The sequence below is a fragment of the Muntiacus reevesi genome, chromosome 4, assembly GCF_963930625.1.
Source record: "Muntiacus reevesi chromosome 4, mMunRee1.1, whole genome shotgun sequence".
Lineage (NCBI taxonomy): Eukaryota > Metazoa > Chordata > Mammalia > Artiodactyla > Cervidae > Muntiacus > Muntiacus reevesi.
The window spans coordinates 118,255,457-118,282,591 of NC_089252.1; the positions used below are offsets into that span (position 1 = coordinate 118,255,457).

General features: G+C 61.5%; 1 protein-coding gene across 2 annotated transcripts; it reads right to left on the minus strand.

The window, feature by feature from the left end:
- Positions 1-209: 209 nt before the first annotated feature.
- Positions 210-26,884, minus strand: ALDH1L1 (aldehyde dehydrogenase 1 family member L1). 2 transcript variants are annotated; one of them, XM_065934065.1, is made up of 23 exons: positions 26,756-26,884; positions 20,704-20,853; positions 19,244-19,478; positions 18,562-18,727; positions 17,322-17,423; positions 16,769-16,858; positions 15,085-15,222; positions 12,785-12,910; positions 12,350-12,441; positions 11,624-11,771; positions 10,162-10,281; positions 9,244-9,371; positions 8,540-8,690; positions 8,317-8,387; positions 6,735-6,840; positions 5,385-5,472; positions 4,925-5,018; positions 3,822-3,921; positions 3,650-3,752; positions 2,962-3,123; positions 1,866-1,971; positions 1,215-1,414; positions 210-421 (listed from the first exon to the last, which is right to left on the minus strand). In XM_065934065.1, exons 2-23 carry the CDS (start codon positions 20,828-20,830, stop codon positions 366-368), a joined length of 2,709 nt encoding a protein of 902 aa, XP_065790137.1. In that variant the 5' UTR covers positions 20,831-20,853; positions 26,756-26,884; the 3' UTR covers positions 210-365. The 2 variants fall into 2 exon arrangements, with proteins under 2 accessions (XP_065790137.1, XP_065790138.1); XM_065934066.1 differs by having other exon boundaries at positions 20,704-20,976; positions 26,756-26,849.
- Positions 26,885-27,135: the final 251 nt, after the last annotated feature.

Genomic DNA, 27,135 nt, shown 5'->3' on the forward strand with positions numbered 1-27,135 from the left:
CACCAGAAAGACCCGGCCAGGACCAGGAGCTCCAACTCTCAGTTCTGCCCCGACCCCATCCTCCAGAGACGGGAGACAGTCAGGGCTGGAGAGGCAGGTCACGGCCCCTTTGGACAGGGTGGGTCCCCTCTACGGCACGTCTCCACAACAGGTCCCAGGCAGGGTACAGAGCCCAAGAGCCAGGGCACGCAGACAGGCAGGGACATGGGTGCTGGCCAGGACGTTTATTCGCATGGGGTCACTTCCTGACCGAGGTCACATGGATTGGGCAAGGTGGGGGTCCCGGATGGGGACAGGGGTGCAGGCCAGAGGCTTCCACTGCATTCGGGGTTGAGCCACAGCTGGGGACGGTCCTGAGACCCTCCTCAGTACTCAAAGGTAACCGTCTTGACCCGCAGGTACTCGTTCAGGGCCGCTTTTCCTGCAAGAAACCCCACGCCAGGGGCAACGTCACGGTACCAGCAGCTGCTCTGGTGGGTGGCGCTGGTGTGCCCGGCGCTGTGGTCATCTCAGGACCCCCACTCCCCGTGTCACCTCCCAGACCCCCGTCTTCCCATGGATCCGAGGGGCCCTGCTGCTCTCCCGCACGTTGCTACCTGCCCCCCCGCCAAGCTGGGTACCAGAGCGGATCCACCACAGGATCCAGCCCCCAGTCACCGGCTTCCACAGTGGCAGGGTGGGGGGTGGGAGCCACCCCAAGCCACTAGCGGCCAGGGAAAGGGGGGGCGCTGGGCAGAGGTCCGCTTTCCTGGGAAGGCCGGGCCCGGTGCCACCCTCTCTGCCTTGGCACGCACATCGTCCTCTCGGATTCGCTCGGCCCCCACGGGCTCTCTCTCTGAGGATGAAGCCTGAGCCTGATCGGGACTCCCAGGCCCCCTTGATCTTGCCCTTGCCTGCCCCCCGGCCCACGCGCGCACTCAGCCTCTCTCTGCAGGGCCAACAGCAGATCCTCCAGTCGCTCAGGTCTTGGCCCAGGGACACCTCCTCTAGAAGGCTGACCCAGCCCCCAGCTCAAGCCACTGTCCAGCTTCCTGTTCAGATCACTGTCTGGACAGCTTCTAGCAGGCTCTGACTCCCTGCCTTGGTCACTGGCCTGTCGGCTCCCAGAAAGAAGTAAGTGGCCATCTTGTCAGCTCTACCCTGGCCCTTGGGCTGAGCAGCCTCTAACGGGTGTTTGTTGAATGAATAAAAGAAAGCAAGCATGGCTGGCTTACCCAGGTCTTTGCCAAACCCTGACTGCTTGAACCCTCCGAAGGGAGCGGCCACGTCCGTCTTGTTGTACGTGTTGATGAACACGGTGCCAGCCTCCAGCTTGTCGCTGATGTACAGGGCCTTGTTGATGTCCTTGGTGAAGACGCCAGAGGCCAGGCCGAACTCCGTGGCATTGGCCCGAGTCAGCACCGCGTCCACATCACTGCAGGGAAAGCCAGAAGGGCCTCCGTGAGGAGGGCACAGCCCAGCCCTGGACGGAGGGCACCAAGAGGCCTGCACCCCTGCCCCAGGCGGAGCCCGGCAGAGCACAGGGCCAAGAACGGCCAGTCCTGCCAACCACACTGCAGGTTCACGAGCAAAATAAGTGAGGACTGCTCTGCGGGCCCCTGAGGTTTGGCCGGTTCACGATGCAGCTGTTGGAACTCAGGGCGGAAGCCAGCGCGCTATGGAGCCGCCCAGAGAGATATGGAGGACACCCCCAGAGGGCCTGAGGCCTTGCAGCCACCCCAGCCGGGGCCTCCTCCTCTGCCAAGAGGACTCTGCAGCGTCTGGCTGCGTCCACAGCCCCACCGGTCTGAGCTCCCTCCCCGCAGCTCGCATGAAAACCCCAGTGAACAGGACGGGCTCTGAAGAGGCCCAAGTGGGACCCCTACCCGTCGGCAAACCGAGAGATGATCATGACGGGCCCAAAGGACTCCTCCCGGGCTATGAACATATGGTCCTGCACGTCTGTGAAGACTGTTGGCTCGAAGAAGAAGCCTGGGGGGAGACGAGGGATTCGAGACCCTCCAGCGACTCCCCTGCTCCCGCACACCGGCCACAAGCCTCGCGGCCTTTCAACCACACACCCCATGATGGAGCTGCTCCACCCACCACCAGGGGCCAGTGCTGTCAGCCGGACACACCTCTTCCCATCCCGACTACCGCCCCACAGGCCCTGGCCACTCCACGGAAACATTTCTGGCATCAGAAAGGCTTTCTGTAACTATTTCACCTCTGGACACAGAGTCATGGGCCCTGAGACCCGCTGAACTGAGATTGAATTTGACCCAATTTAGGGAAAATCAAGAGACTTGAAATTTTCTCTCAACTGTTTAGAAGAACAACAACAAAAAGATAAACTTAATAGTGTTGTTAGTTGCTTAGTCGTGTCTGACTGCAACCCTATAGACTGTAGCTCACCAGGCTCCTCTGTCCCTGGGATTCTCCAGGCAAGAATTCTGCAGAGGGTTGCCATGCCCTTCCTCCAGGGGAACTTCCCCATCCAGGGATCGAATCCATCTTTACCCTCTGAGCCACCAGGGAAGCCCCCATTAATTTAATAAAATATTCTGTATTTATATATATTTACAAATTATAACAGCAATTATAATTTTTAAAACATGTATTGTGTATGGACACTTGTTGGCTCATAGGGTGTGGGTGTGGCCTGTATTCACTTGTCTGGAAAGGAAATGTGTCCCCAGCTCTTGAAGCCCCACAGGCCAGGCTCTGCACCCTGCTACCCCTCCCGCTCCCTCCCCTCTCTGCCCTGCCAAGGAGAGCTGCATGCTGGGGTCTGACCTCCAGCTGGGAGGAGGCTGCATGCAGGGCCTACACCTGATCTGGCAGGTGTCCCAACAGCCAAGTTCCCCCACCCCTGAGGTCCTAGATGGGGGAGCGGAAGTCCGGGAGCCCGACTGCAGGGGCCTGCCCCAGACAATGCCCTAGAGGCCGTGCCGCCTGCTGCCCAGCCCGCAGGGCTCTGACCTGGCCGTGGAACCTGCCTCCCGCCGCACACCAGCGTGGCCCCCTCCTCCACGCCGCGCTGGCAGTACTCCAGCAGCTTCTGCAGGTGGGCCAGGTGATTCTGCGGCCCGTGGCTGGTGTCCCGGTCCAGGGGATTGCCAATCTTCATCTTCCCCACCTCCTCTACCTGCGGACGCCCTCCTGGTCAGTGCTGCCAGGGCTCCTGACCGCCATCAGCACCTGACCCGCCTGCCCCAAACACATCTGTGGCGACCGACCACTGGGCCCTGGAAAGGCCACACGTTCTAGTTCCAAACCTGCCTTCTGGGTTGGAACCTCAAATGCACCCTCAGTTCAAGGGCATCTGAGCTTGGTGTGGGAGCTGGGATGGTGCAGGCGTGCAGGGAAGGGGAGGGCAGGTGTGCAGGGGGGGCAGGTGTGCAAGGATGAGGGCAGGACTGTGGAGGGTAGGTGTGCAAGGAGTGGGTGGGGCAGGTGTGCAGGGGCGGGGCAGGGAGAGACAGCATGTGGGTTGGAGCCACGGGGCTGCTGCTTCTTGCTGAAATGCTAAAGACCAGGGAAGACCTGTCACAGCTGCCCTGAGGGGTCCGAGACCCATGGGCTGGCACCGGACTGCCCTGCCCGGCCCTCCCTGGCCTTCAACGCCCTGCAGCTGGCGAGCGGGCAGCGTCAGTCCCGGCGATGGGACCTACCACTCTCCGCACAAACTGGTCGTGGATGGAGTCCTCCACAAAGAGCCGGCCGGCGGCGATGCAGTTCTCGCCTTTGTTGAAGAAGACGGAGCTCATGCCCTGCGCAGAGGGGAGGACAGCACTGGGTTACGACCCCCGAGGCGGCCACCCACCCCCCACAGTGCTCACCATCTGCACGGCCTTGCCCAGGTCACAGTCTGCGAAGATGAGGAGGGGTGACTTCCCACCCAGCTCCAGGGAGACCTTCTTCACGTTGCTCAAGGCACAGCTGAAAGGAACAGGGAGAGGTGGGCTGGGACACGGGGTGGGGGACACGGGACACGGGACATGGGACATGGGACACGGGACACGGGACATGGGGTGAGGGACACAGGACACGGGACATGGGACATGGGACACGGGATAGGGGATGGGAGACACGGGACATGGGACACAGGACACGGGACACAGGACACGGGACACGGGACACGGGACATGGGGTGAGGGACACAGGACACGGGACACGGGACACGGGACACGGGACATGGGATAGGGGATGGGAGACACGGGACATGGGACACAGGACACGGGACACGGGACACGGGACATGGGGTGAGGGACACGGGACACGGGACACGGGACACGGGACATGGGAAACGGGACATGGGACAGGGGACAGGGGACACAGGGTGAGGGACACAGGACACGGGACATGGAACACGGGACACGGGACACAGGGCACGGGACACAGGGCACGGGACACAGGACACGGGACACGGGACATGGGAAACGGGACATGGGACAGGGGACAGGGGACACGGGGTGGGGGACACGGGACATGGGGGCTGAGGGCAGCTCCAGTGCGGGGTCACTCAGAAGAGCAGCTGAGGGTCTGCACTGGAGGGTCCCCGTGAGGCCAGGCCCGCACCCCTCCCCTCCCCCACCGTCCCAGCGCAGGCCTTGCTCTCGCGGCCCCCCCGCCCCCCACACCCTCTCTCCCTTCAGGCTGGCCCCAGAAGGAGGCCATGGGGCCCCCTGGCCCGCGGCCCCCGGCCCCTCCGCCCTCTCTCCCTTCAGGCTGGCCCCAGAAGGAGGCCATGGGGCCCCTGGCCCGCGGCCCCCGGCCCCTCCGCCCTCTCTCCCTTCAGGCTGGCCCCAGAAGGAGGCCATGGAGGCCCCTGGCCCGCGGCCCCCGGCCCCTCCGCCCTCTCTCCCTTCAGGCTGGCCCCAGAAGGAGGCCATGGGGCCCCTGGCCCGCGGCCCCCGGCCCCTCCGCCCTCTCCCCCGCCTACCTTCTCATGATGTGCTTGCCGACCTCGGTGGACCCTGTGAACCCGATCTTCCGCACGTCCGGGTGGTCCGACAGTCTCTGGCCAACCACTGAGCCTGTGCGGGGTGGGCGGGGGTGGGTCAGGGCAGCCACGGAGCCGGGCCACCCGTTTTTAGCCACCCAGGGCCAGACCCGCCTGTCCTCCCCAGGGGCTCAGAACCTCCCCTGGGAGGTCTTCCAGCCTCTCAAATTCAGCGTATCTGAGAGTCAACTCCTCAGCTTCCCCAGTCCTGCTCCCCCTCCAGGTTCCCCATTCGGTCAACAGCCTCTCCTCGCAGTCAGCGGCTACAGCCAACAGTCAGACTCGCCAACCCCCATCCAGGAGTCCCCAGCCCTGGGGCTCCCCCAGGCAGCACCCCCACCGCCGCCTGCATGTTGGGGCGTGTCACGCAGTAGGCCTTGTGCCCCATCCCCAGCCGTACCGGATCCTGGCAGGACATTGACCACACCCTTCGGGATGCCTGCCTTCAGGGTCAGCTCTGCAAACTTCAAGGCCGTGAGCGGGGTGACCTGAGGATGCGGGACAGGCGGTCAGGTCCAGAGGGCTGGGCAGCGGGAGCCAGGCACCAGGCTGCTCACCTCAGCGACTTCCCCCGCAGCCCCACGCCAGGCCTGTGCCCCGCACCTTCCCCCACCTCCACCTGTATGTGCCAAGCCCCGGGGTGCCAGGGCCACACCCAGAGGCCGAGGGCGTGCCTCTCCCCAGCCCTCAGGACCACTGGCCCTCCTCTGCCGCTGCCTGTGCCCGCTGGCCTCCGAGAGCTCCTCCGTGCCCAGCCTCATCCCGCCCGCCCTGTGTGATGCTGCCGTGGCCAACCTGCCTCCACGCCCCCCAGTCTGGGGGAAGTCTGGTGTGGGGGTCCGCGCCCCGCCCCCCACTGGGCCTCAGGCTGAGTGGTGCCTGGGTGGGTGCTTGGACCCTGAGGGGCTAGGCCAGTGGACGCTCCAGAGACCACTGCCTTGACCTGTCAGCAGCCCCCCAGCCTCAAGGGAGAAGTTAAGGGTCACCTCAGGGGCTGCGGCAATGCTTCCGTGAGCAGATGTGTGTGCAAGTCAGTGGGGAATTCATTGTGTGTTAAAATGCCTGAGGAGTGCAGGACTCTGCTGAGCAGGTATCATTTCACTGGTTTCTGTTATGTTAATATCCTTGAGGCCCAACCGCCCCAAAGGAGCTGAGGGAGTGAGACACCCCGGCCCACTGCCCCAGCATCAGGCCTGCAGCTCCTAACAGATCTCTCTGAAGTCCAGATGAAGGATGGTGGCTCGTGGGGTGATCCCACCACAGGCCACGCTGCTCAGGCCCCTTCAGTGCAAGGACCCTGTCACAGGGCTCCCCCGAGAGGCAGCCTGTCACGGGACTCCCCCGAGAGGCGCCCCGTCACGGGGCTTCCCTGAGAGGCCCAGGTGGAGGACACACAGGAACTTCCCCCAGATGTTTGGGGTTTGAAGGCCCAGCTTTAACAGTAGACGCCCCAGGCTCAGCGCCCAGAGCCTGGGTCCTGGGGTCCACAGGGGGGCTGAGCTGGTGTCCCCAGAAAAGCTGTGGACGCTCACCGAGTGGCGGCACACGGTCCGGCCAGCCTGGCCCGGCCCGAGACCCAAACACACCAGGTCTGCCCCGAGAGCCGGGCCTCGCAGGCTGCCGTCACCTGCAGAGCCCTCTCCTCCCTGCCTGTGCGGGGTAGGGGGGCGTGTGGGGGTCGCAGGGGCCTGTGGCCCGCCCCCGCCCACGCCCTCCAAGCCTGTGGGCCCCGGGCCGTGCCCGCACCCACCTGGGCAGGCTTGATCACCACTGTGTTGCCCGCGGCCAGGCAGGCGGCCGTCTTCCAGGACAGCATCATCAGGGGGTAGTTCCAGGGGATGATGATGCCACAGACCCTGTCGGGGAGGGAGGCTGGCCTTCACCTGTCGGTTCCCCCGGGGTCCCCGCCCAGACCTCACGGCCGCCTCCCTCCACTCCAGGCCAGGCCCTGCCCAGGGCCAGCACGCAGCTGCCTGCCCAGGCCGGACGGGGCGGTGTGCCCCGTCTGCGGCAGCCCCGGGCCAGCAGGGGTGATGGCAGAGGACCCTGCGGTTTCTGCTGGGGCACCTTCTAGGGATGCAGCTGGAAGGGGCCGCCCGAGGAGGAGGGTGACAGCAGGCTGGCAGGGCCTGGGAGACAGTCTGGGACCACAGGGGTGGACAGGTGGCCATGAGAGAGGGTCAGAGGTCGTGTGTGGGCAGGAGGATGAGAGATCGTCAAGTGTCACTTGGGTGGGTGTGGATGAGGGTCTTCCTGGGCATTAGGTCAGGGCCATCGCCACGGGAATGAGAAGGACGAAGCCTGACACTGTGCTAAGCGGTGGGGTCCAGCGTCGATGCCTTTCCTCGTCCCAGAGAAGCCTCTGGCTGGGCGGTGTCTCCACGGAGGGACCCCACGACCTAGGAGACGTACTGATGACACCACGTGGCCCTGTAGAACCTGGAGATGGCAACCCCTGGCTGCGGTCATTGAGACGAGCTCATCCCCACGGGAGCCCCTCGAAGGTCAGGTGACCGCTGTTTCCTCACTCTCACTGCTGTCTTCACCATCGTCTTCATCACCATCATTTTCACTATTATCTTCATCACTTCTATTTTCTTCATCAGCATCTTGTTCACCATCACCGTCACCACCATCTTCTTCATCACCTTCTTCACCATCGTTTTCATCACCATCTCCTCCACCATCGTCAGAAAGTGTTTCCCCAGAGGAAAGCCTGGCTGAGCCCAGCAGTGGGAGGAGGGTGCTCAGAGACCAAGGGCAGACGGGTCAGTAAGGGGCCACATGGCCGGCAGAGCAGGAGTGCAGGCAGACTGGGGCCCGCACACCTTCCTAGGAGCGGTGGGGTGTGCTGACGGGTTGGGAAAGCTGGTGCCCACCCCAGACACACCGGGCAGACCCAGAGGCACAGGCTTGCGCGGGAGCGGGTGAGGGCCCGGGGAGAAGGAGGGCTGGGCTGTGCCTGCAGCCCTGTCTGAGGGTGTGACCTTATCTGGGAGCAAGAGGGCTGGCAGGCAGGGCTCGCAAAGGAATGAAAAGTGCAAGCGAAGTTGCTCAGTCGTGGCCAACTCCTTGCGACCCCACGGACTGTAGTCTACAAGGGTCCTCCATCTATGGGATTTTCCAAGCAAGAGCACTGGAGTGGGTTGCCATTTCCTTCTCCAGGGGATCGTCCCTACCCAGGGGTTGAACCCAGGTCTCCAGCATTGCAGGCAGATGATTTTACCATCTGAGCCACCAGGCAAAGGAATCACTATCTGAGAAACACGTGGCCAGGGAGGGACCTCTGAGCCCCCACACGCATTCTCGGAAGTGCCTGGCCCGTGACTCACCCAATGGGCTCCCTCCGGGTCATGGTCAGGTTCCGGTTGGGTCTGGCCTGGTTGATGGGGATGGTGGAGCCCTGGAGAAGCAGCAGTGGCGTCACTGGCGGGGCTCTGGCCGCACCCCGCCCCGGGGCAGCTCCTTGCACCCGGGTCCAGGGCGGGGTGGGACTGCCTGTCCTGAGGCCCCAGCAGGCATCAGACGGGATGGCTGAGGTGCTCAGAGCCCCACCTGGATCTTGTCACACCAGCCAGCGAAGTAGCGGAAGGTCTGTACGGACATGCCCACGTGCGTCTTCAGGGCCAATGTGTAGACTGCGCCCGCATCCAGGGCCTCGATGGTGGCCAGCTCCTCCTGGTGCTGCTCCATGAGCTCTGCCAGCCTAGGGGGGTGGCGGGGGGCATGGAGGAGGCGCTGGCCTCAGGCTGGCACCACCTGCCTGCCCTCTTGGGGGTCTGCCCCCCACTCGGTCTCTGGCCTCCATGTCCTCATCTGGAGATGGGATGGTCTTCCCTTGGCTGGAAGGGTGTGAGGGGCGGCTGTGGGCTCCTGGGAAGTGGGACGCCCCCCCATGTGAGGGCCTCACCTTTGGGGGCAGGGTTAGGGGGGCAGGTGGAGACCACCCATCCAGAGCCGCCCTTAGCCTTGAAGGCAGCTGACCCATCCTTCTGCCCCGGTCACCAGTACGGCCCCAGCACCCCCGTCTGCTCCCAGCTTGCTGGCCCCTCCAGGGACCTCCAGGGAGGCAGCCCCCAGCTCCTGTCTGGCTGACTGGCCATGAGCGGGAGCACACCAAGTCCTCCCCGGGCTTCACCGGGAGGGGGATGTGCCATAAGAGAGTCCTCCCCTGGGGGCCACTGGCTGTGCAGTCGCGAGTCCTTCCTCCCAGAAGCATCCCTGCGCCCTGGGAACGGGGATGGGGGCGGGGCTCACACCTGTACAGGAGGCGGCCCCTGTCCCGCGCGCTGATCTTCCCCCACAGGCCGTTCTCAAAGGCGTCCTTCGCCGCAGCCACGGCCTTGTCCACGTCGCTGACTTGGGCCAGGGACACCTGGCAGAGAACCTGCGGGGAAGCTGAGCCCTGAAGGTCTCTGGGCCCCCGGGGGCCCCGCAGGGAAGGCTGGGCTGGGGGGGGGCGCGGCTGGCGGGACGGGCTGTGTTTCCATGTCCCCTGGGGCCTTTGCCGCCCCGATGCCAAACAGGGAGACAGGCCCAGACTGCAGCTGCAGGCCAGGGGCGGCTCAGTGTCCCCCACCAAGAGCAGAAGCTGACCCATACGCTGAGTGGGTCCCGGTTGGGAGGCCTGTTTCTTAATACGCCCGCCCGAGCCCCTGGATCCTGTGCCCTGAAGCTCCCCACCTGCCCTGCAGCTCAGGCCTCCACCTGGACGGGCCGGGACGGGGGCCGCTGAGGCTGGCGTCTCCGAGCCCACAGCCCAGGCATTCACACGGCCTCCCGCTCAGGGTCCCCAGCGCTGGACTGGAGGTGGTGACAGCCCCTGACAGGCTCGCCCGGGGGCCCTTGTCTGGGTCCACGCGGCCCGCCTGTTACTCTCTTTAAGCCCCTCAGGGCCCAGTCCTCTGCAGGTGTGCGTGTGTGGGAGTGTGGAACACGCGTGTGTGTGTGTGTGTGAACATGACCGTGTATGCTCTGATGCCTGACAGCCACAGTCAAGGATTCTGAGAGCCTGGGAATTCTGAGGGCTTCCCGATGTCGAGGGGGCGGGGGCTCCTGATTGAGGGGGAGAAGGGGAGGGGAGGGGGCCTCCCGACGCAAGGCGGGGTGTCAGTGGACAGGAGAGGCCCCAGGGGTCACAGAGGGCGGTGGGGCGAGGGCCCCAGGACTGCACTCACACTTCCGTCTGTCGGGTTGACGGTCTCGTAGGTCTTGCCGCCCTCGGCGTCCACAAACGCGCCCCCAATGAACAGCTGGTGGGGCATCCGGAGGGTCAGCTTGTTCACGGCTTTTTCCACCTGGGTGGCAAGGATGGCAGGCTGGAGATACAGGGGCATCCCTGACAGGCAGGGACCGCCCCCCCAGAGACATGGGTACTACTTGCCCCTGCAACCCTTCAGCACACAAGCAGAGGCCTGGGGTCTCCTCACAGATCCAGCCCTGCTGCCCGGGGCCGTCATGTGGGGCAGAAGTGACTTCTGAGGCAGAGATGCAGGGCCAGCCTGCCGGCCGGAGCTGCCCAAGCCCCAACCCTTGGGCTCCACACTCAGGAAGTGACAGCGGCAACAAACACGGTACGTGACACGGCCCCCACTGCATCACACGCACACGGGGCCACTGGGGGGCTTCTCCTCTAATGTCCACAGCCCAAGGCCAGCCTGGCGTCCACCCTGGTCACCTGTCCTTCCTTCATCAGCCTTGCTCCAAACTCGCAGCCAGACAAACCATCACAAAGCTCGTTCCTATAGGAGCAGTAGCCTAACGAGACACCCCAAGGGTGGTTTTTACAGAGTTTCTTTACAAACAGATCTGCATTACTTCCTCACACTGCACACACACGAGCTGAATGTACAGGGTCATTTGTTTTCCTTCTTGGAAGCGAAAAGTGCGAAAGTCACTCACTCGTGTTTGACTCTTTGTGATCCCATGGACTATACAGTCCATGGAATTCTCCAGGCCAGAATACTGGAATGGGTAGCCTTTCCCTTCTCCAGGGGAGCTCCCCAACCCAGGGATCAAACTCAGGTCTCCTGCATTGCAGGTGGATTCTTTACCAGCTGAGCCACCAGGGAAGCCCTTCTTGGGAAACCATTCCCAATTCCCCTCTCTCTCTCCCTCAGTCTCTCTCTCTCCTGTGTCAACCAAAGGCCTTTAATGCAGTGACTGGTCGCCCAGGTGACGGAAGAGCTAAGAAACGGTGAGTGAGGCCAGAGGCCCAGCAGGAAGGCACTGCCATTGCTGGATCAGGACGGAGGGAGGAGGTGGTGGAACCCGAACGAGGGGTGAGGATCAGCAGGGGATGCAGGACGGGAGCTGGAGGCCACACCGGAAAACCGCCAGCGGAGAAGGGGGCAGGAGAGATGCATTGTGGACATGTCTCCTCGACACCCTGTTTCCTGCCCTGAATCTTAGACAGCAGCATCCTCTGTAGAGTCTGCCCCACTGCCTGGCATCTTCAGGCTGCTTGGAGTTACCAAGGGGAGCTTGGTCACCAAAGGGCAGGCTCGTGGAGTCCTGGCCTTCTGGATGCCCAGGCTTCCCCAGGTGTCCCTGTGGACCCACAGATGTGGGTGCCTGTGGGGTGTGCAGATTCACACGGCCCACGCACCCAGGCCTGTCTGCGGGGCTCCCGGGACTCACGTAGTCGATGGGGCCCTCGGTCTCCTTGTCGTCCCCTCGCAGCCTTCTCACTAACAGCTGGATGAAGTCCCCAAAGGTGGTTGCCATGTAGACATCTTCATTTTCCAGTTCCAGGCCTTCACACAGCTCCTTGACTTCCTCCACCAGCCTGGAGGACAGAAGGGGGAGAATGGCAGACTGGACAAGGCCTGCGGTCCTGCCCTTCTCTCAGCAGAGCTGGTGGCTCCGCTCAGCACCCAGAGCGTGGGTGTTGGTCTAGAATCAGTCTTGAAAGCCCAGTTTGTGGATTCAGAGGCTCTGGGTTCAAGTTCCGACTCTATCAGTACTAACTCGTGATCATTTGCTTCGGGAGGGCTTGCGATTGCTTTAAAACTGCTGCATACAGTTTGCTCTTCTTCCCGAGATGGTGGGGCCTCAGCCCCCTGCCCTGCCCTGTGCATGCCAAGAACTTTTGGGGCGGTGGTCCTCATCTGTCTGCTTGCTGGGCTCCCGCTTGCAGAGCCGTGAGCCACCAGTTACATGTCCAGGCCCAGAGTGGCTGCTCCAGGGCTGTGACCCCATGGGGGATGGACGCATCCGCCCACCAGCTGTCCCACGCCAGGTAGGCTCAGGCCTGCACACCCGCATCCTTTCTGGATCTCTGACCTACACAGTACCTGCTCCTCAGTTTGGGGGTGACTTCCGACCCAGAGACCCCGGAGGCTCCACCCCCGCCCCCCGCCTCACCTGACGACGTCCACGGATGCGGCCCCTGACTTGAAGAAGTCCGTGGACTCGTCCACCTCCAGCACGCTGGGGAGGATCCGCTTCCAGGCACCCTGGAGGGCAGGGTGGTGAGAACAGACTCCCGGGCCCAGAAGGCAGCCCCTGGCATAGCCTGGCCCCTTGGCCTGTCCCCTCTGGGCTCTGCTGCACCCTGGGCTGGACGGTCCTGGGGTGACTGCCTCCCTCCCAGCACCCAGTCGCAGGCCCTCTCGCCATTGGGGGGTGGGACCCAGCAGAGGAAGTAGGGCCGGGGGACATCCGGAAGACAGAACCACGGCGTGCCTGAGGCCAGGACACACGGACTCAGGATGTGCACGGCCCGCCCCCAGCAGAACACACACCCAGTGCACGCACGCCTCCCCCCACCCCCCAACGGCAGTCCTGTCGGCTCCTCACCCGCACGGCCTCCGCGGTGCCCAGCTCCTCCTCTGTCAGCTCCAGGGCACTGCTGTCCGCCCGCCCGAAGAAGTGCGCAGCTGGGATCATCTTCCCGTCCTCCAGCTGGATGTTCTTCACCAGCAGCTGCAACGGGAGGGCCGTCAGGGCCCCGAGCCGCCCCGCGGCAGGCATGCGCTCGCCCCCATTCTCCCCCAGGCAGGCAGGAGACCAGACGGTCGGGGGCTGTGGGCAGCGGCCGGGGGGAACCCGTGTCCTCCACCCCAGCACGCTCGCAGGCTTGAAAACCCATGATGGCTGTACTTGGAGAAGGAAATGGCAGCCCGCTCCAGTATTCCTGCCTGGCCTGGAGAAGCCCATGGACAGAGGAGCCTGACGGGCTGCAGTTCATGGGGTCACAGAGACTTGGACACGGCTAAGCAACTCACAACAGCAGTGGCTATATTATTCTACAAAACGGATGCCTGCATGTGAGACGGAAGTCATCCCAGCTCTGCCTTGAAGGCCAATGGAGAAAACAGCTAGTCATCCAGCACCCAGCCCCCAGCTTGCGGAAACTGCGTGGAGACTGGCCCTGGTCATCAGAGGCTCCCTCTGGGTCAGGGAGCGTGTGTGCTCACAGCAGAGGACGCGCCTGCCGGGTGAGATGCTCTGTGAAGAGTGCCGCCCCCCAGAACTGGAGCTGGGCTCCCTGCTCACCACCCCCTTCCCCCGAATGCTGCCTCCATGCATGCTCTGGAGCCCCAGCCCAGCCAAGCCTGGCTGGACGCTCCTGAAAGACCCTCATCCCAGGGCCACCATGGCTGCCTCTAGGCCTCGCAGTTCCCTTGGGGATATCAGGGAAGATGCGGCCCAAATCCACGTGGCTGGTGCCTTCCTCCTGCGGCTGCACCAGGACCTACGCCCGGGCCCTATCCTGCACTGCGGCTGGCAGCTAAGCTCGGTCATGGTCAGCAGAGAGGCCCGCCTCTCTGTGACCACTGTCCTCCTCCCGAGCTGCATCCTTCCATAACCCGAACGCACACGCTCCCGCCTGGATCTGCTGCGGGAACCTGGCCTGAGACAGATGCCCTCGTTCAACTGCAGTGCTGCCCACGAAGGGTCACCCAGGCGCTGCAACCGGCAGGCAGCCTCGGGCCAGCAGGACGGGCACCCAGAGCGAGCGCTCACTGGTCCAAGCCAAGCTGCTCCCCGCCCTGGCCCGCTTGCATGGCCGCCACCATGCGTTCAGCATCCGCAGAGTCGCCTGGAGCTCCCCCAGTGCCCCGAGACCCTGCCTGCCCTCCTGCTTTGCTGCCTCTGGTACCTTCGGGCCCAGGCCACCTGTCCACCACCTGGCGCGGTGAGTGTCACGTGCATGGATAACAATAGACAGGGGATCTGAATTCTTTGTTTCAGTTTTCTACTTGGTCAAATGGTGAAATGCTAACACGGATCTCATACAGCTGTGGGGAGAACTCAATTGCTTTAAACAGAGTGTGGCTTTCAAGCACACATAAATATTTAGCTGCGTAAATCCTACGTGTCACCCTGAGCTGCAGTTGCTAAAGTGAGTCAGAGCAGCTTATGTGCCCGGCGGGACTTTTATTCAAAGAGAAGGAAACTCTGCACGCTATGTGCACCTGGACTCTGCTGGGCTGACACGAGGCCCAGGCACGGGGCTCTCTGGACAAGACCCCCGACTCTGACGCCCCCTAGGGCTCCCAGCTCAAGACCGCCCAATTATGCCCAGGCACGGGGCTCTCTGGACAAGACCCCCCGACTCTGACGCCCCCTAGGGCTCCCAGCTCAAGACCGCCCAATTATGCCCAGGCACGGGGCTCTCTGGACAAGACCCCCCGACTCTGACGCCCCCTAGGGCTCCCAGCTCAAGACCGCCCAATTATGCCCAGGCACGGGGCTCTCTGGGCAAGACCCTCCGACTCTGACGCCCCCTAGGGCTCCCAGCTCAAGACCGCCCAATTATGCCCAGGCACGGGGCTCTCTGGACAAGACCCCCCGACTCTGACGCCCCCTAGGGCTCCCAGCTCAAGACCGCCCAATTATGCCCAGGCATGGGGCTCTCTGGACAAGACCCCCCGACTCTGATGCACCCCAGGGTCTCCAGCTCGGACAGGGCACCTGGTCAGTAAGAGCCCGGGGCAGGCCTTCCTGGGATGGAAAAGTGGCCGACCCAGCAGGTGAGGGTCTTCCCTCCTGGATTCTGTGGTCTCCTTTCCCAGTTTTCTCCAGAATGGCTGGGGTCTCCCTGCGGGGCCTGAGCCCACAGCACAGACCAGGAGTCGCAGCAGCACCCTTACCATCCGGCCGTCGTTTCCGAAGAGCACGAGGCCCGCTTTGGTGACTACCCCCGGCCGGTGGGCGCCCGGGATGGGCAGCTCCTCTCCCTCAGGCTCCAGGCCTGCGGTGCTCAGCGTCGAGTTGAAAAACGTCAGCTTCTGTTGGGGACCAGAAACCGGAAGGTGGAGATGAGAGGGGGGCTCCGTGGCCCACCAGGAGGGGCTGAGCCAGTGGGGGATGATGGGCTGTGACAGCCCAGGTATCAGTGCCCGGAGCACAGATGAGACCTGGGCAGGCGGGAGGCCCCAGAGGGGGCCCCTCCCACCTTCCATGGGACCATGACCTCCGACCCCGGGGTCAGACACCTGCAGAGAGTGTACTGAGGGAGTGCCTGCCTGGGGATGTGCCACGCCCTGGCCGTGGTGCAAAGGGGGTTGGTGGTGGCAAGGCAAGAGACCCCGGATGGTCTGGGAAAGCCCGCCCATGAGCAGGGGTTCGGATGGTCAGGGGCTTCGTGGAGGACAGGGCTGTCCTCGAAAGGGCCTGGCTGAAGCCCCCCTGCCCCCAGGGCGAGGGCGAGTCAGGGTTGGACTGGGGTCTTTGAGGGCTACTCAGTTCAGTTCAGTTCAGTCACTCAGTCGTGTCCAACTCTTTGCGACCCCATGGACTGCAGCACGCCAAGCTCCCCTGTCCATCACCAACTCCTGGAGCTTGCTCAAACTCATGTCCATCGAGTCAGTGATGCCATCCAACCATCTCATCCTCTGTCGTCCCCTTCTCCTCCCACCTTCAATCTTTCCCAGCATCAAGGTTTTTTCCAATGAGTCAGCTCTTCGCATCAGGTGGCCAAAAGATTGGAGTTTCAGCTTCAGCATCAGTCTTTCCAATGAATATTCAGGACTGATCTCCTTGAGGATGGACTGGTTGGATCTCCTTGCAGTCCAAGGGACTCTCAAGAGAGTCCAAGAACTCCAACACCACAGTTCAAAAGCATCAATTCTTCGGTGCTCAGCTTTCTTTATAGTCCAACTCTCACATCCATACACAACTACTAGAAAAGCCATAGGTTTGACTAAACAGACCTTTGTTGGCAAAGTAACTTCTCTGCTTTTTAATATGCTGTCTAAACAGAGACGGGCCTTGGAAAGCGCGGAGCAGACAAGACAGCTCAGTCACACAGCAGAGCTTGATTTAGCTTCTTTTGCAAGACAAGCAAAACCAAGTTGACCTCAATCACTCCCTGCTTGTGTCTCTGGAAATCATAAGCAAAGTTTAAACTGTTCCTCGAAATTGAAATGAAGTGACCTTTAGCCAAATCCCTATCATTTAAGAAAACTCTTGTGACAGCCAGTCACTGCCTCCTCACCGTGTAACCTGCTTCATGTCAGCAGACCGTGCATGGTCTGAGGCCTCTCAGCTCTGAACCGTCTTTTCTGTGAGTGCTCAGCACACAGGTACTAAGCACCACGTCGGTGATTCACTGTTTTCACTTCTGCTTTTTCGGAACTTTTGATCGCCAGGGGGTGAAAGTCTGACCCCAGAGCTGCTGCCTGGCCCGGAGGCCTCGTGTGTGGGCCCCACCCCTCCAGGACCCAGGGGGCTGGGGCTGGGGTCTGCAGTGCCTGGGACCATGTGGCTCACACCTTCCCGCAGCTTAGCAGCAGGGGGCCCAGGAGCACGGCTGTCCTGGTCGCAGGGACACACCTGCCCACAGGCCTCTGTCCAGGCGCCCGGCACCTTGTCATTCCCACGGATCCAGTTATGAATGGCCTCTGCCGGCTGGTCCCAGTCGATCTGCGGGGCAGGATGTGTGTGCTCAGCGGTCCCTCCCTGCACCCCGAACCCTGGGGCCCCACCCCCGGCCTCCCCTCCTCCCCGTGGACACTCCTGACACTGGGTGGAGCCCTGCGGGTGGGCTGAGGAGTCCGGCTTCCTCTGAGTCCCAGAGCTGGAACGGCCTCCACCTGGGGCCCCGGCTCTGGGTGCGCGGGGGCCCTTGGTCTTTGACGGGATGTGAAGTACAGCATGGTTTGTGGGAAGATGACGCTCTGTGGTCACGAGCACCAGGGCCCGACACACAGGGCTCACCAGGTCCCTTAACCCCGGTCAGGGACCCAGCCCTGTGCCCCGCTGGGCTCCCAGACCTGGGCAGCCCCCAGGAGCCCAGCGCCCCCCCGCCAGCCCGTCTCCCTGGGGCCCCCGCCCTCCCTAGAGAGGAACCGGGGAGAGTTCAGATGCCCGGTCTGTTGGCACTCACCCTGGCAGTCTCCTTCCTCTGAATCCCCTCATAGGTGGCGCCCTCCTCGGGCTGAGGGAGCCTGGGGGCTTTGCCCTCGGAGATCAGCTTCACAGCCTGAACCTGGGAGGCGGGGGGTGGGAGTGTTGGAGGCACCAGGACCCTCCCCTCGGCCCCAGGCTCACAGTCTGAACTGTGGGATTGCATAGGCCCACCCAGCACCACGCCCAGCTCGGGACAGGCACCACGGGGCCTGCTTTGGGAGCAGGTGGATCCATGGCTGAAAGCGAGGCCCAGGAGGAGGCCCAGGGGGCGACCACTGCTGAGCTATGGAGACGCCCCCATCTGCCCCCGTCCCACCTCCTCCCCTGCTGGACGCGCTGCCCTTTGGGACTGTACAACGGCTCCAAAATCAACCCCTCAGGTCTGCCCTCCGCCTCCAGCTCCTGAGTGCCTTCTCGGACTTTCCATTCATGAATTCTTGGGTAAAGAGGGTTTCTTGTCCCCTGGAATCAGGAGGTGTGGCCCTTGAGCCACCAGGGACAACTCCTCCTCCCGACCAAGGGCGGCCAATGTGAGGAGGAAGCTAATCAGACAGGCAAGTAGAGTCAGGGTGAAGGAACAGGCCCGAGCCACTGGGTCCAGCCAGGCTTGAAGAGGTCGCTGTCTGGAGTCTCCTCTCGGAGAGGAGCCCAAAATGTGCCCTTTTGGCCAAGGTTTGTTGAGTTGTTTTAACAACTGTATGCGAGTCCCATCTAACAGAACAGTGTCGTCGTTCAGTCACTCAGCTGTGTCTGTCTCTTTGCGACCCCATGGACTGCAGCACACCAGGCCTCCCTGTCCTTCACTATCTCCCAGAGTTTTCTCTGATTCATGTCCATTGAGTCAGTGATGCCATCCAACCATCTCATCCTCTGTCGTCCCCTTCTCCTCCTGCCCTCAATCTTTCCCAGCATCATGGTCTTTTCCAATGCATCAACTCTTGGCATCAGGTGGCCAAAGGATTGAAGCTTCAGCATCAGTCTTTCCAAAGAATATTCAGGACTGATTTCCTTTAGGATGGACTGGCTGGATCTCCTTGCAGTCCAAGGGACTCTCAAGCATCTTCTCCAGCACCTCAGTTCGAGAGCATCCATTACATGTTCTAACCCCGCCTCTGTGAAGCCTTGAAATGAGAGTCCCTCCCACCTGCAGACCCCAGCCAGCTCAGGGCAGTAGCTGGCACCGGGAGCCCTGGGGTGAGTGCGCGGCCCCGCCTTACCATGCCTTTGACGCCTTCGGGGAAGAGAAAGCGGTTGTACAGGGAGCTGACGGTGTCATCTGGGAGAACCTCACACTCCTTCTGAAGCAGAAGGTCCCCGGTGTCCAGACCGTCGTCTGCCCAGAAGATGGTAAACCCCCCTTTCTTGTCCCCGTGGATGAGGGTCCTAGGGACGGAAGAGTGACACCTGAGTCCAGAAGGAAGGACCTTGGAAAAGGGGGCCTGGGGGCCTCCCCGCCTCCCCAGGGGGGATGAAGGAGGGAAAACGGTGTTTACTGATGCAACCTCGTGCCAGGTACCATGCTATAGAAGCCCCAATGCCCTTGTAACTTAATCCTCCTTGCCGTGTGACAGCCTCGCATGCCCCTTCTACAGATGAGGAGACTGAGGCCCAGCGAAGCAAGGAGACGTGCCTCGAGGTCAGGGGGCTGCGTCCCAACTGGTCCGGCTACAAGCCTGCCCTCTCTTCCGGCTCAAATGCCTGCCTCCCTGATGGCACCTCCGATGGCTCCACCCTGCAGACTCTCGCCCTCTCATCTAGAGCTGTCTGCTCCTGGTGTCTCTAGTCCGTCTTTCTCTCTCTCCAGGTGGGGAGGGGCGGGGTGGGTGGCGTCTGGCAGCGCTGACCCCTCGGGGGCCCTGGAGCACAGCCGCGGACCCCTGGGTGGCCAGCCTGTCTCACCAGTTGATGGCGGAGGCGCCCCGGTGGCGCGGCAGCAGGCTCGGGTGGTAGATGATGGAGCCATGCCGGGGGGCGCTGATGACCTCCATGGGGATGAACTGGCTGCAGAAGGGCAGCACGTTCAGCTCGGCTCCCAGGGCCCCGTACTGCGCCACCACTTCGGGCAGGGCCCGACCCTTGGCCCGCCAGCGGGGGAACTTGAACACCGGCACGCCATCCTGCTCAGCCTTCAGGCCTGCGGGACAGCAGGTGAGAGTCCACCCCCAGCCTCTGAGCCCCTGGCTGCCTGTGGAGTGGGGGGGCTCCTGCACCCTTCTCTAGGCCTGTCCCTCCCAACAGCCCTGCCGCCTAGCCAGGCTCTGCAGGGCAGCACGGAGCGATGGCCCCAGCCAGGGCCAGCCTCAGGGACGCCTTTGCCTGGACGGACCCTGCCGACCGCCAGGGCCTCTGAGCGCCTCCATCTCCCAGATGCCTGCGTGGCCCCTGACCTCTTTACCCACAGGCCCCACGAGTGGGTCTCCCTGCCCCCCGGCTCTGATGTGTGGTCCCCATGTCTCCAGGTTTGAGGATGCAGCACCCCCCGCCGCGTCTGCCCTGCCGCGCCCCTGCCCCCTGCGGGCACGATGCCCTGGGCCCTCTCCTTGGCCTGCACCTGTCAGTGCTCCCCGGCAGGTCTGGGGACAGGTGTGACAGCTCCGTCACACACGGCTGCCGCATGGCCCTGGTGACCCCTCGGCCTTGCCCTGTGTGCAGGGAGGCGGGTCAGCATGAGCGGACTAGACCTGGACCCTCTGAGGCCAGGTCAAGGAGCAGCCCCGAGCAGGGGTCACCGTCACAGGCTGCACTGGGCCAGGTGCAGAGTGGTGGTGCCCTGGCCTGCAGCGCTCCATCGCGGGAGCCCCCTCTTCCTACAGAATCGGGCCCCGCATTCTGAAACATTCAGGCCTGAGGAGGACCCGGGGCTGGCCTGAAGGCCCGGCCCTCGAACTGAGGCCCCAGCTCAGCAGTGATTCTCACACCGTGTTCCTCCTGGAGAAGGGGTGCATCCCTGGGAGCTTGTCAGAGGTGCAGACTCCCAGGCCCCGTCCCATCCTGGGGGCAGAAACTCTGGGGCTGCGGGTGGGTCGGGGGCCTCTGCTCAACAGGTGCCCCCACCAGAGATGGGGCGCAGGGCACGCTCACGTCCAAGAACCTGACCGCAGTGATTCCCGCCCGGCAGCCCCTTCAGAGCCTGGGTGAGGGGAGAGGGGAGCCTGGGGTGCTCAGGCTGTGGGGTCCTGGGTGCAGGCCGGCCTTCTCCACCACCCGTCCCTGTGATCCACTTTGTTCCAGAAAAGCCCGGCGGTCAGTGGGCCCTGAGCAGGATCCAGGGAGGACCATGGGTGGTCACTTCAGGCCGGGGAAGCCCACACAAGACCCGCAGGCCCCGCTGTGACCGCTGTCCACCAGGACCCACTCACCGAGGGGGTCCGCCTTCCCGTCCTTGTCGGGCACAGTGAACACGCCCACCACTTCGTGGCCCTCCTCCCGCAGGCGGCAGTAGACCTCCTGGCCAAACAGGCTCTGTCCAATCACTGCAATCTTCATGGCAGCGGGCCGGGCGGGAGGACCTGGGCAAGGGACAGTGTCCCACAGGGCTCGCTGGCCCAAGGGGCAGCCCACCTGTTCCACCCCAACCCCTGGGCCCAGCTCTGGGCACCCAGGACGGCCAGCTACTGCGGGGAGGGGTCCACCTGGGGGACAGAAGGAGGGGCCACAGAGGTAAGTGGTGTGCTGTCACAGACTCTGGACCCCACCCCCACCCCCGTAGCCCCCAGCCCAGCACCCAGCGCTGTGTGCGGTGTCCTCCCGGGTCATCCGAGTGCATCTCTGCAACTAACAAACCCTGCGACCTCAATCAAGTCACATCAGCTTCCATCTCCTCATTTGCTGATGAGGAAGCAGCTCCTCAAAGGCTTCCAGCCACAGGCCGGGGCTGAGGGCTTGGGGCCTGTCCACTCCATGGTGCCTTTGGATGAACCCAAGTTCTCAAACTGAACATAGTACCCTGCACCAAAGTCTCCCTTTATGCTGAATGGGCTTTGTATTCTGTTTAAGAAATCTTTGCCTCCTCCAAATTCCTGCACACCTTCTTTTCACCTTCTGGTTGTTTGACAGAGGAGCAAAGGCAGTCTCCCCTACAAATGTTGCTGGAACTGCTAGACACCCACATGCAAAAGATGAGCCCAGATACACATCAACAGTCTTCACAAAAGCTAACTGGAAGTGCACCACAGATGTGAATGTAGAATGCAGACGTATGAAACTTCTGGGGACAACAGAGGAGAACACCCAGTGTGTGGTGCTTTTCAGAGTCAACACCAAAGGCGTGAAAAGGACAAAAATAAGCTGGGTATCATCAAGATTAAAAATTCTGCACAAGGCGCTGTCAAATGGGTGAGAATGGTGTGTATATGGGAGGTGTCTGTGTGTCGTGCGTGTGTGGTGTATGTGCTGTGTGTGTGGTGTATGTGCTGTGTGTGTGGTGTGTGTGTGCGTGTGTGGTGTATGTGCTGTGTGTGTGGTTTGTGGTGTATGTGCTGTGTGTGTGGTGTGTGTGTGTGTGGTGTATGTGCTCTGTGTGTGTGGTGTGTGTGTGTGTGTGGTGTGTGTGTGCGTGTGTGGTGTATGTGCTGTGTGTGGTGTGCGCGTGTGTGGTGTATGTGCTGTGTGTGTGGTGTGTGTGTGTGTGGTGTATGTGCTGTGTGTGTGGTGTGTGTGTGTGTGGTGTATGTGCTGTGTGTGTGGTGTATGTGCTGTGTGTGTGGTGTATGTGCTGTGTGTGTGGTGTGTGCATGTGTGGTGTATGTGCTGTGTGTGTGGTGTGTGTGTGTGGTGTATGTGCTGTGTCTGTGGTGTGTGTGTGTGTGGTGTGTGTGTGTGTGTGTGTGTGGTGTGTGTGTGTGTGGTGTATGTGCTGTGTGTGTGTGTGCGTGTGTGGTATATGTGCTGTGTGTGTGGTATGTGTGTGTGTGTGTGGTGTATGTGCTGTGTGTGTGTCATGTGCGTGTGTGGTGTATGTGCTGTGTGTGTGGTGTGTGCGTGTGTGGTGTATGTGCTGTGTGTGTGGTGTGTGTGTGTGGTGTATGTGCTGTGTGTGTGGTGTGTGTGTGTGTGTGTGTGGTGTGTGTGTGTGTGTGGTGTATGTGCTGTGTGTGTGGTGTGTGTGTGTGGTGTATGTGCTGTGTGTGTGGTGTGTGTGTGCGTGTGTGGTGTATGTGCTGTGTGTGTGGTGTGTGCGTGTGTGGTGTATGTGCTGTGTGTGTGGTGTGTGTGTGTGTGTGGTGTGTGTGTGTGTGGTGTGTGTGTGTGTGGTGTGTGTGTGTGTGTGGTGTATGTGCTGTGTGTGGTGTGTGTGTGTGGTGTATGTGCTGTGTGTGTGGTGTGTGTGTGTGTGTGTGTGTCGTGTGCGTGTGTGGTGTATGTGCTGTGTGTGGTGTGTGCGTGTGTGGTGTATGTGCTGTGTGTGTGGTGTGCGCGTGTGTGGTGTATGTACTGTGTGTGCGTGTGTGGTGTATGTGCTGTGTGTGTGGTGTGTGCGTGTGTGGTGTATGTGCTGTGTGTGTGGTGTGCGCGTGTGTGGTGTATGTACTGTGTGTGTGTGTGTGGTGTATGTGCTGTGTGTGTGGTGTGTGTGTGCGTGTGTGGTGTATGTGCTGTGTGTGTGTTGTGTGTGTGTGTGGTGTATGTGCTGTGTGTGGTGTGTGTGTGCGTGTGTGGTGTATGTGCTGTGTGTGTGGTGTGTGTGTGTGTGGTGTATGTGCTGTGTGTGTGGTCTGTGTGTGTGTGGTGTATGTGCTGTGTGTGTGGTGTGTGTGTGTGTGGTGTATGTGCTGTGTGTGTGTGTGCGTGTGTGGTATATGTGCTGTGTGTGTGGTATGTGTGTGCATGTGTGGTGTATGTGCTGTGTGTGTGTCGTGTGCGTGTGTGGTGTATGTGCTGTGTGTGTGGTGTGTGTGTGTGTGTGTGGTGTATGTGCTGTGTGTGTGGTGTATGTGCTGTGTGTGTGGTGTGTGTGTGTGGTGTATGTGCTGTGTGTGTGGTGTGTGTGTGTGTGTGTGGTGTATGTGCTGTGTGTGTGGTGTATGTGCTGTGTGTGTGGTGTGTGTGTGTGTGTGTGGTGTATGTGCTGTGTGTGTGGTGTATGTGCTGTGTGTGTGGTGTGTGTGTGTGTGTGTGGTGTATGTGCTGTGTGTGTGGTGTATGTGCTGTGTGTGTGGTGTGTGTGTGTGGTGTATGTGCTGTGTGTGTGGTGTGTGTGTGTGTGTGTGGTGTATGTGCTCTGTGTGTGTGGTGTGTGTGTGTGTGTGGTGTGTGTGTGCGTGTGTGGTGTATGTGCTGTGTGTGGTGTGCGCGTGTGTGGTGTATGTGCTGTGTGTGTGGTGTGTGTGTGCGTGTGTGGTGTATGTGCTGTGTGTGTGGTGTATGTGCTGTGTGTGTGGTGTATGTGCTGTGTGTGTGGTGTGTGCATGTGTGGTGTATGTGCTGTGTGTGTGGTGTGTGTGTGTGGTGTATGTGCTGTGTCTGTGGTGTGTGTGTGTGTGGTGTGTGTGTGTGTGTGTGTGGTGTGTGTGTGTGTGTGGTGTATGTGCTGTGTGTGTGGTGTGTGCGTGTGTGGTGTATGTGCTGTGTGTGTGGTGTGTGCGTGTGTGGTGTATGTGCTGTGTGTGTGGTGTGTGTGTGCGTGTGTGGTGTATGTGCTGTGTGTGTGGTGTGTGCGTGTGTGGTGTATGTGCTGTGTGTGTGGTGTGTGTGTGTGGTGTATGTGCTGTGTGTGTGGTGTGTGTGTGTGTGTGTGTGTGGTGTGTGTGTGTGTGTGGTGTATGTGCTGTGTGTGTGGTGTGTGTGTGTGGTGTATGTGCTGTGTGTGTGGTGTGTGTGTGCGTGTGTGGTGTATGTGCTGTGTGTGTGGTGTGTGCGTGTGTGGTGTATGTGCTGTGTGTGTGGTGTGTGTGTGTGGTGTATGTGCTGTGTGTGTGGTGTGTGTGTGTGTGTGGTGTGTGTGTGTGTGTGTGTGGTGTGTGTGTGTGTGTGGTGTATGTGCTGTGTGTGTGGTGTGTGTGTGTGGTGTATGTGCTGTGTGTGTGGTGTGTGTGTGCGTGTGTGGTGTATGTGCTGTGTGTGTGGTGTGTGCGTGTGTGGTGTATGTGCTGTGTGTGTGGTGTGTGTGTGTGGTGTATGTGCTGTGTGTGTGGTGTGTGTGTGTGTGTGGTGTGTGTGTGTGTGGTGTGTGTGTGTGTGGTGTGTGTGTGTGTGTGGTGTATGTGCTGTGTGTGGTGTGTGTGTGTGGTGTATGTGCTGTGTGTGTGGTGTGTGTGTGTGTGTGTCGTGTGCGTGTGTGGTGTATGTGCTGTGTGTGGTGTGTGCGTGTGTGGTGTATGTGCTGTGTGTGTGGTGTGCGCGTGTGTGGTGTATGTACTGTGTGTGCGTGTGTGGTGTATGTGCTGTGTGTGTGGTGTGTGTGTGTGTGGTGTATGTGCTGTGTGTGTGGTGTGCGCGTGTGTGGTGTATGTACTGTGTGTGTGTGTGTGGTGTATGTGCTGTGTGTGGTGTGTGCGTGTGTGGTGTATGTGCTGTGTGTGTGGTGTGTGTGTGTGTGTGTGTCGTGTGCGTGTGTGGTGTATGTGCTGTGTGTGGTGTGTGCGTGTGTGTGGTGTATGTGCTGTGTGTGGTGTGCGCGTGTGTGGTGTATGTACTGTGTGTGTGTGTGTGGTGTATGTGCTGTGTGTGGTGTGTGCGTGTGTGGTGTATGTGCTGTGTGTGTGGTGTGTGTATGGTGTGTGTGTATGTGCTGTGTGTGCGTGTATGGTGTATGTGCTGTGTGTGGGTTGTGTGCGTGTGTGGTGTATGTGCTGTGTGTGTGTGTGTGGTGTATGTGCTGTGTGTGCGGTGTGTGCGTGTGTGTGTTGTATGTGCTGTGTGTGTGGTGTGTGCGTGTGTGGTGTGTGTGCTGTGTGTGGTGCATGTGTTTGCACACCTGCGTTTGGCAGAGTAAAGCCTGGAAGGACTCACACAGAAATATTAAGAGTCACCAGGCAGGCTTTGGGGGTTTGGAAGTCTTTTGATAGCCATAACTACCTTTTTATTACCAGAGTGTTGTTTTTTAAAGTATTGGGTGTACATTACTTGTGGAAAACTAAGAGGACAGAGAAGGTCCCTCTGGAAGCAGGGAGGGAGGGTCAGGAAAGCCACTGTGGAGCTGGCGGGCAGGAGCCGTGGGTGGGGACTGCCCGCCTTGGGCTTTGGCACAGGGAAGGTCAGGCCGGGGGCGGCGAGTGGAAGAGGGAGGAGACCCACAGCCCCTGGAGGGCCTCCTCCTGCAGGGCTCAGGGACGCTGTGAGGCTGCGCCTGCAGCAGGGGGCCCCTCGGGCTCCCCAGGCACCCTGCCCAGTGGCCAGGCCCTGCTCAAGGCCCCTGTTCTGAGCTGCAGTCGGAAGGCCCTCGAGCTGGGCAGTCAGCCACAGGTGTCGGTCCCCAGCTGCCCTCTGCTGGTCCAGCGCCACTTCCGCGCCTGCATCCATTCCAGCTGGGCACCTGGTGGTCCACACACTCGGCACCCCTCAGCCTGCTCCATCCGCGGCCCTTCCCACGGTCCTGGGCCGGGGGATGGGCCACCGCGTAGCTGCCCTGGGTTCAAAATTTCCTTGTCTCCTAGAAGAACAGGGGCATCTCCCAGCACCATCGGGAAGGTTCACATAGGGGAGATTCGCAGAGGGTCTGCGGCCAGAGTCAGGCACAGGCCCCTGATTTTCAGAATTGGCCTCACCCGCTGAGGGCTATTATTATACCCCCCTCAATTTTAGCCCAAGAAACTAAGATCCAGGGCTTAAGAAAGTGGCCCGATTTCTGGAAAATTGAGGGTGCGGGAGAACTGGGGTACCTGGCAGGGGTGCCTGCCTCCCCCAGGCAGCTGGCAGGTGAGAGTCCTGACAGACCCCAGGAGGGCACGCGCTGTGAGCAGCTTGGGTAATGCAATCCCCAGACCAGGAAGGGGCTACCCCCACCCCTTCGCTAGGGTCTGGGGTCCCGGCTCCTCCCAGCGGAAAGAACTGCGGCAGGTGGGCTGGAGCTGTCCAATCACGAGAGGTCCTCGCGCCCGGCCCCCAGCTCTGGCCAATCAGGGCGGACCACCCCCAGTCCTGAAAATGGGGTGAGGGCCTTAGGAGGCAGAAGAACCCTCTGGTCACTTCTCCCCTCCAGCCTCCGTTCTCTGTCCTGGAAGCGGGACTGAGGATGCCCACCGCCCACGGTGCGGCTTCGGGAAGCGCCTTTTCCCCTCCTGCGTCCCTCCCGCGCGATCCCCCGGCCGCCCGGCCCCTCACCGCGGTCCTACGGCCAGAGGACCCCCAGCCAGGCTGGGAGCCTCTGCCGGCCCCAGCGGAATCCCCGCTCGCGTCCCCACCGCGGGCCCAGAGTCTGGGGCCCCAGAGCGCGAGCGGGTCAGCCTCCCTGCCTGCCTCCCGGGGACTCACCACGCACGGAGGAGCGCAAGCCTGCCTGTCCAGAGGGACCTCTGAGTCCAGGTCCGGGCAGGCGCTGGCGCTGACTCGGCCTGGGCGGCGGAGAGGTGGGGCCGGTCCCCGCCAGTCCCGGAGCCCCGGCCAAGGCCAGAACCCCAGAGGGGAGGGGCACGCGGCTGGCGGGAAGTCACGCCAAGGGGTAGGGAGGACCCTTCCAGGAGTCACCGGCTGTGAGAAGGGCCCGCGGTGGTGGGTCTCGCAGGGCTGACCCAGAGGCAGTAACTTCACTCACTGGCCCGGGAACTTCCCACTTTGTGGTCATGCCTTTCTGGGGAGACCCACTGTACCTCGGGAGGCCCCGACTTCAAGGTCACATCCTAAGGGAAGCTTTC

Excerpts from the sequence above, each read along its gene's own strand:
- ALDH1L1 (XM_065934065.1), bottom strand. The coding sequence starts at position 20,830 with ATGAAGATTGCAGTGATTGGACAGAGCCTGTTTGGCCAGGAGGTCTAC. Across the intron at positions 15,223-16,768 it reads GGACAGAGGCCTGTGGGCAG|AAGCTGACGTTTTTCAACTC; the intron begins GTGTGTCCCTGC and ends GGTCCCCAACAG. Across the intron at positions 5,473-6,734 it reads TGGTGATCAAGCCTGCCCAG|GTCACCCCGCTCACGGCCTT; the intron begins GTGGGTGCGGGC and ends CCGCATCCTCAG.